General features: G+C 61.3%; 1 protein-coding gene across 1 annotated transcript in view; it reads left to right on the plus strand.

The window, feature by feature from the left end:
- Positions 1-8,305, plus strand: part of KCNQ1 (potassium voltage-gated channel, KQT-like subfamily, member 1) — a gene marked incomplete at its 3' end in the record, with an annotated part of 294,997 nt that overhangs the window by 1,191 nt on the left and 285,501 nt on the right. Inside the window, exon 2 of the mRNA XM_008576353.1 lies at positions 1-137. Coding sequence (XP_008574575.1) covers positions 1-137 — 137 coding nt within the window. The remainder of the gene's footprint in view (positions 138-8,305) is intronic.

Raw genomic sequence — 8,305 nt, forward strand, 5'->3', positions numbered from 1 at the left:
CCCGTGAGCCTCGCCCCCCGCGTCTCCGTCTACAGCGCGCGCCGCCCGCTGCTCGCGCGCACCCACGTCCAGGGCCGCGTCTACAACTTCCTCGAGCGCCCCAGCGGCTGGAGGTGCTTCGTCTACCACTTCGCCGTGTGAGTATCGCGGGGTGCGCGGGGACACTGTCCTGGAGACACCTGCCGCGGCCCCGACCCCCGCCCGCGCTCCCACCCGAGAGCAGCCCGGAGGGAAGAAAGGGGTTAGTGGGGAAGTCAGAAACAGGACTGTCCCTTGAAGTTCAGGGACGCTGCTGTGGCTGCAGGGGGGCGGCGGGCTGCGGCCCTGCCCGGGCATTGGGGGGCTGGGGGGAAGCCGGCCGGGGAGGGGGTGCTCGGAGCCCAGAAGCTGGCTCCACGCGTCCCTGGAGGGACGGTCCAGGTGTTAATCCTTCTGGGACGCTGCTGGGGGAGCTCGCCCTTGGGTACAGTACGGAGAATTCCCCAAGGTCGCCTGGGACATGAGACTTAGGAGACCCCAAGACTGGAGGGCTCAGTGCTCCCTGGTGCCACGCATTTCAGACCCTCCGGTGCCCAAGCAGCCGCGTGCAGGCAGGGGTCTATCCGGGACAGGGTGGCAGAGTGGTGGTGCTCACTGAGGGGTCAGCGTGGCGTGGGGAACACCCACATTAACCGAACCAAGCTCATGAAACTTGCACAGATGCAGAGAACGGAGGGTGCACGTGGAGGGGACGCATGGGTACGGTTCAGCCGTCAAGCGCAGGCAGCTGTGCCCTGGAACTCAGGGCAGGTAGCAGCCCCACCTGGCCCTCCCTGTTACCAGGTGGCTCCAATTCCCAGTACGGCATGCCTGCATGGGGCAGGGCACTTGGCTTCTCAGGGACAGGGGCACAGGAAGTTGTCTCCCGGAGGGGTCAGGCCACTCTCCTTGCTGCCTGGAGTCCCCCCACCCCCCACGTCCCAGTGACCCTACTTCCTGGCTACCCAGACAGTGGCCTTGATATCGAACCAACCTCTGACCTGTGAGCCTTCGTCCGACTGTCCCCTTGGCTGATTGCCGGGGTCTTCTCTGGGGACTGTGAGGGGGCCTCCCTGTGGCTCCGCATCAGTGATGGAGCTCACTCTGGCTGCCTTGGCTTGGCCTAGGGCCAGTAGAGAACTGGCTGGAGGGTGTCCAGGGGCTTGTTTAGTCCCACTGGTAGCTACCTCCTGGGCTCCCAGGGGCGCAGCAGGAGCCAAGACCTGACCGGCTTGAAGGATCCTCTCAACTGGGTGGGGTGGTGACCCCTGGGTGGCTGCCCTGCTTGCTCAATGAGGCAGGGCCTTCCACGGCAGGAAGGGCAGGTCTCAGGGGCCACTGTCCACAGACACATGGTTGGGCCATGCTCTTAAAGACTTCTCCACCCAACGCCTGCCTCCTGAGGTGTCGGGGGTGCTGGAGCTGTGGCCGTTGCTGGGCTATGGGAGAGGAAGGCACTGCCCGTGGCTGCAGGAGGAGTGGCCTGTCTTGGGGTTTAGGGAATGTCCGTGTGCAGTGGCCCCAGGAGACCCCACCACAGTCTGATGCCACCGTGCTAATGTCTGGCAGACGCCAGGCTCATGGGTGCCGCTGTGCAGATGCCTCCTGACACTGGCTTGCTGGTCCTCAGACTCCCTGAGATGCCCAGAGACGGGGTGGGCCCCACAGCCAGATGCTGGAGAGGACCTTGCCCAGCCGCCTCTCCGTCCAGGAGCCCTGCCTGCCAAGGCGAGGTGCTTCCAGATGCCCTGCTCAATCGCATCCGGGGGTGGCAGGCCGGCGGCAGTGTCGCCGGGCTCTGGCTGTGGCGGGTGCACGGAGGAAGAGGGCTCGCCGCACCCCAGAGGAAGTCTCTGCTTACACTTGTGTTTTCTTCCTGATTCTGATTGTTCAGCTCTCGGAAGTTTGCTCGGTAGAGTCTGCCTTCGCCTGGCCTCCCCAGGAGCTGGCAGGGCAGAGGCCGAAAGGCTTCTCTGCCACTCTGCAGCCAGGAAAGGGATGCTTCTCTGAGGGCGTGTGACCTTGGTCCAGTCTTCTCCGGCCCTGGGCCCTGTCCCTGTAAGTGGTGTGCTTGGCCTTGGAGAGTGGTTGTGAACCCCACTTTTTGTGGGGTGGGGCTGGAGGTGGACCCTAGCTAGGCAGGGTGTGTGGCTTGTCTGGTGCCCGGGAAGGTGCCCCATCGCCCCCAGTGTCTCTAGGAGTCAGCAGGGCCTCAGACACCCTGAACTGGCCAATCTTTTGAGGGAGACCTGGCTTTAGGGCCGGGATCACAGAGCAGCTGGAGCCTGGCCACAGCTTTGTGAAATGTGTGGACGGTGCCGGTCAGGCCCTGGTGTTGCTCTAAGAAGCATCCGAGATGGCGGCAGGGAGGGCTCTGTCCTTGGCGAGGCAGACTGCGAAACGTGAAGGACTACAGTTTCTGGGCTTGCGGGGACCAAGCCTGGCCTTGAGGGCTGGGCTGGCTGTGTGGGCAGTGCAGTGGGCGGGCAGGGATCGAGGTGACAGCCAGTATGCCACCGTCCGTGCAGGCCTGGGGCACACTCTCCTACGTGCGGCTGGGGAAGCAGGCCAGGATAGCCCATCCCCCTCCTTGGGGAATCCCTGTTCTGCTGAGGACAGTGGTCCTTCCTGTGTTCCTTCTGTCCTTCCCTGGCTGTCCGGAGCCAGGGAGCAGGACACAGCACCCGGCCACCGCCCTTGCCTGCTTGGGCTTCCCGCCCCCCGTTACTCCCAGCCCTTTTTAGTGGCCTTAAGTGTTCCCACTGTGGGGCAGCTCCCACCCTAGCTGAGGATATGGTGGGGTCCAGGCAGCCCCCACTGGACCTAGGAGTCCTAGCCACCTTGCTGATGTGCCTTGCCCAGGGTCAGAGGCATCCAGCCAGCATCTGCAGTGGTTGCTGAGACGCTTGGAGATTCTGGTTGTGGCTGCAAAGAGGGACTTGAGGGAGGGGGCCCAGAGCAAGTGGAGACTGTCTCCCAGGCTCTGGAACCGAAACCTGGCTCGGCACCTTCTGTCCCGCCCTCCCACAGCCCTGTTCTTCCCAGGTCCCCAAGAACTTTCCGCTGGCTTTTGGCGGCAACTTCACAGGGTGTGTTAATCATTGACGGAGCTAGAAGCTGGTCCTCGTGGTTTACTGGGCTGATCTGGCCCACCTTGCCAAGAGCAGAGGCCAAGCGGAGGCTGGTTTCAGGCCATATCACCCAGACCCTGCAGCTCCCAGTGCCACCCGCTCCCAGGCTCTGGCATTAGAGTCCAAAGCAGCCACCACTCAGTTCTGTGGACCTGAGAAGGGACACCAGTGGGAGGTCAGAGTATGAAAGGCCACAGCTGGCCACGAGGCTGGGCGTGGAGGGGGATGGGGCTGTCGGGTGGGCCCTGATCCCGTAGGACTGGTGTCATTATACGGAGAGGAGATCAGGACACAGACACTGAAAGAGGGACGACCACGTGAGGACACAGGAAGAAGACGCCACCTACAAGCCAAGGAGATAGGTCTCAGCAGGAACCAGTCCTGCGACGCCTGGATCTTGGATTTCCAGCCTCCAGAATGTGGGCGAATAAGTGTCTGTCGTTTGAGTTCCTGTTGCTGGCACACCTGGGTTCAGCATCCCCGAACACTAATGACCCTCCCTGTGTGGCGGGGCCACCCTGTGCAAGGTCAGGGTGACAGCCTGGGAGCAGCATGTCAGCTACTGCTGTGACCTCTGCCTTGTGCTGTCCTGGCTGCTCCAGAGCTGGAAGCAAGCCACATCAGGCTAGGCAGCAGCAGGACAGCAGAGTCCGGGCAGGCAGGCACGTCATACCCACCCACGGGTGCTGCAGTGACAGGGCCGGGTCTCAACTCTAGAGGCACCAGCTACCTGGAGTCCTCATCCTGCTGCAGAAGCCAGCTCCCGAGCGTGCTCCTCCTGCGCTCCGTGTCCTCGCTGGTGTGATTGGAGCTCCTCGGCCAAGGCCCCGGCTGCGGTTAACAGGAAGGTCTGATCCAGCTGGTCTGGGGAGCCTGAGTGTCCGCTTCCCTCTCCAGGTCGGGGTATGGGGAACGCTGCTGCTCTGTGGACCTCACTCTGAGTGGCTGGGGTGCAGACGTCTGGGTTCTTGTCTTGAGCCCCTGCTTGGCCGGCTCCTGAAGGCAGGGCCCCACCTGTCCCCTCTGCATGCCAGCCTCCTTGTCTGGGAGACGGACCGGCTTTTGGCTCCTGCAGCACCTTGCTGCTGATTCCAGACCCTGTCCACCGATGAGAAGGATGGGGCTAGGACAATCTCGCCTGGGGCTCCTGTGAGATGGGAGATGGCTTTCAAGGATGGTGGTCTGTGAGGAGGACATCCCAGGCCCAGGACGAGCCAAGGGGACATGTGCCCGAGGTGAGACGTGGGTGTGTGGTGGGTGCTGGGAGATGCTGCAGAGAAGCTCCTGGAAGCCGGCACGTGCTGGTGCCTGGTCTTTGCTACTGGAGGAAGAATAAGGTGGTGAATGTTACCGCTCTGGGCCTCGTACGTGGTTACAGGACTGGGGAGTGGCGGGGTCTGGCTTCGCTCTGGGGAAGCACCTGGGAGGGGGTGGCGGGGCATGGAGGAGCTGCCACACTGAGGCTGTAGCCGAAGTGCCACCACAGTGCCTCGGCCGTCCAGTACAGGATTGGTGTCACCCCTGCCCCCAGCCCTCCTGCATGGCACTCTGCTCCCACCATCAGGTCCCTGAGCACGTTGGCGAGCCCCTTGTGCCCGTACCCCACCTCCTGGTGGGTAGTTGTTTCTCTCCATGGCTGTGCCTGGCACCGTGAGAAGGCCCGGATCTCACAGACAGCAAGATTGTCCTGGCTGGTGGGGTGTGAGGAGGAGCCTGCTCGTTGCTCTGCTGTCGGCTGGGTGACCACAGTGACCTGAACCCAGGGAGCCGTTTCTACATGTGGCTTCTGTATGTGTGACAGGACTTGGCCTCTGAGGACATTTGTGTTCCACTGCCCGCGTGGGTGCTGGCTGGAGAGGGTGGTGGGCAGGGGCAGCCTGGCCCTACCCCAGGGCCTCGGTGAAGGGTGGAAGGAGACAGGACAGGGCCTGGGTCAGGAGCAGGGTTCCCTGCCCTTGCCAAGTGCCTGCCAAGAGCGGCTGTGTAGATGTGTGCAACTGCGAACCCTGGGCTCAGAGAGGGCATGTTACCTGCCCAAGGCCACACAGCCGTGTGTGCGAAGGCTGCCTGACTCTGGGGCTGGGAGCCCCTTCTCCACGTGCCACCCGAGGGCCAGGGGTAGGGCCAGGCTGTGTGGGGTTGTGACATCGACCCTCTGGTGGCTCAGCTGTGTGAGGAGTGAGCGTCGCTGTGTGTCCTGGAAAGAGTGAAGAGAAATCACCTGGGCAGGAGGCAGCTGCCCCCTGAGACTTGCGTGGAGCCTGCAGGGCCCCGCCTGGGCTCCACTCCAGCCATGACTGTTGCGCCCACCCTGGGTGTGCTGGGGCCGCTGCTCGGAGGGGGTGGGGTAAGCAACCTCGAGACGCCTTCGATCTGGCTGCCTCCTCTGCCCTAAAGCCCTGCTGTCCAGAACCACAGCTGAGGCTCAGCTCTGTGGCTCCTCCTCTGGAAAGTCCTGCCATGTCACCCCAGGCAGCGTGACACCTCCCTTCTTTGTGACTCCCATGCTTGGCATCCCTGGTGGCTCAACCTCTTTGGGTGTCTTGTGGGGCGTTAGCATGCACTTGTCTCAGCGCCCCTGGGTGTTTGAGGGTCTGCGTGGGCAGGCGGGGCCACACGGAGCTGTCTCACTCCTCTCAGGGAGCTCACAAGGGGTCCCTGGAGTCCAGCCTCGGAAGCCCAGGCCCCTCCCTGCCTTCTCCACACCCTGTGACCTGGGCTGTGGCTGTCAGGCCTGCAGCCTGGCAGCTCTGAGCTCCACAGACAGGCCAGGATGGGTGACGTCTGTGGGTATTTTTATCCAGCGGCATTCTTGAGTGTGGGAAAGCGGTGGACAGGCACTGTGGGGACCCTCCTGTGTCCCCAATCCATGAGTGTTCTGAGAGGGCAGGGGTTCCCCATTAGGCTCTTCTCCATTTTGGCAACATCCCTGGCTGGGAGTGGGGGCATCCAAGGTGAGACCCAGGAATCTGTCCACTTTGTGACCACCTCCTGGGAAGTTCCGAGATTAGGTTCAGGGTGTGGGGACTGAGCCAACCTCATCTGGAGTGGTGCTTCCACAAGTATCTAGGCAAAGGGCAGTGTGTCCTCAGGAGGTGGCTGGGCCCCTCTGCAGAAGCACAGTCCCTGATAGAGGATCCATGTGCAAGGCCACAGGGAATGCCACAATTATTGCCCGTGGAAGCCCCAAGCACCAGAAGACCCAGCTGTGGGCCCAGGTGCTGCACAGGATGGACTGGCAGGTGGGCTGCAGAGAGGATCTGGGCCGTCGATCAGAGCAGGATGCTTAGAATAGGCTGCGCATTGTCTGCCTGGGCCCCTCCAGTGGGAACGTCTTGCTCCTTGATTGGGGAGGCTGACCCCAGGGCACACCCTGCCCATGCTGGGGCTCTGGGCCTGGTTCCACTCATTGACTTGCAGATGGGGATGACAGGGTCACCTGCAGATGGGCAGACTGAGGCCCCACCCCTCTGTTTGTGCTGCACCTGGAAAGCTTTTCGGCTTCTGCCGAGAAGCCCTTCGATGCTGCAGTCTCGAGCAAGATGACACCCTGCTCTTGTCATAAGGCCCAGCATGCACCCATGGGCACCCCCACTCCCGCCTGGCCCTTGCACCCGATCTGCAGATGGCGCCCCCTGCTGCCTCCAGGAAGCCCCCCTGATGGCCGCCCCTTCCCACCTCCCCAACTCTTGCCCTGCACCTGTGTCCTGACAGTGGGCAAGCTCCTGGACACCCACCCCTAGGGTGCAGGTTCATGGGGGGCAGGGGTCATGGGCTTCCCGTCCATGTCTCCTGAGGGTGGGCACCCTTCTCTGCTCCCTCCCCGAACCATTCTGTCAGGCAGACTGGATGCTGTCCTCAGCATCTTCCCACTGAACTTGCTACGTGCACAGATCTGGAGAGCTTCAGGAATCAGGAGCTGAAGGCAGACCAGCTGGACAGACACACCCCTCGCCTCTTAACTCCCTTCACCCCTGAAACACTCCTCCGTATGGAGGCAGCCCAGCTACATTCGGACCCCCACCCCGGGGCCGGGGGCTGCCTCTTTCACCTACGCTTCAGGGGTAGGCTACGAAGCTCAGGCATGAGCCAAAGGAGCCCTGACCGAGGGACAGGTGCCTCCCGCCCAGAAGTCTCCCCCCAGAAGTGACTCTCCCCTAGGAAACGTGGGGTGTGTTGGAGCAGCCCTGGGAACCCTGAGCTTCAAGCATGTGATCCTGGCACAGTGTGGGGTTGGCATTCTATGCCATGACATCTCCAGTTGTAAAATGCCACGTCTGTGCTCTTGGCTAGAATGGCCAAAATATTATAAAACATAAAGCGTAAATAATTAAAACAGCATGAGACCAGCATATGAACAGGCAGATAACCAATGGGACGGAATAAACAATCCCACGTACAGACTAGATGGCATATGGAGATGTAGTAAAAAAAAAAAAAAAAAAACGGTATTCAATGAACAAAATCTCTTCCTACCTCTAGCTTCCTAATTTTCCTACTTAGAGACACTAGCTGTTACCAGCCTTGGGCTTACCTTTGCAGAGACAGTGATGCGGGCAGCGTCTCAAGCCAGTGGGGGAAAAACAACTTTTTAATGAGTGGTGCTGGGTAATCTGATGGCCACTTGGAAAATGAGCCTGAACCCACTTGTCACGTTGCACACCAGGGTGGCTTCCGAGTAGGTCAGAAAGCCACTGCAGTACCAGAAGGGAACTGGGAGTTCTCCTTGAACCTGAGAGTGTGGAAGCTTATCCATGACTGGAAAGCCAGATGCCTTGAGGAAGAGATTTGTGCACCCACCGCATGACAAAGAAGCAAAGTCGGTGTGACAGCATCGCCTTGGGCGATCGGCAAGCCAGGGGGGAGGTTGCAACGTGTCGCAAAGGGTTAATGTCTCTACCAGAGAACGAGTTTCTGAAAACAGATGAGAACCAGCAACCCCACGGGAGACCGGGAGATCAGCCAGAGCCAGGGTCTCACCTTCCCAGAAGGACAAACAGTGCGGCCTGTAAACCTGCGGGACGGCGCCTCCTTCACTGTTGGTGAGGGGAGTGCAGAAGATGTCCCCACTGGGGTCCCATCGGACTGGCCGATGAAATCCAAAAGCGTTTGCTGGCGGAAACGCAAGATGGAAGACTGGGGGGGGGGGGGTTGGG

The sequence above is a fragment of the Galeopterus variegatus genome, unplaced genomic scaffold, assembly GCF_000696425.1.
Source record: "Galeopterus variegatus unplaced genomic scaffold, G_variegatus-3.0.2 Scaffold1336, whole genome shotgun sequence".
Taxonomy (NCBI): Eukaryota; Metazoa; Chordata; class Mammalia; order Dermoptera; family Cynocephalidae; genus Galeopterus; species Galeopterus variegatus.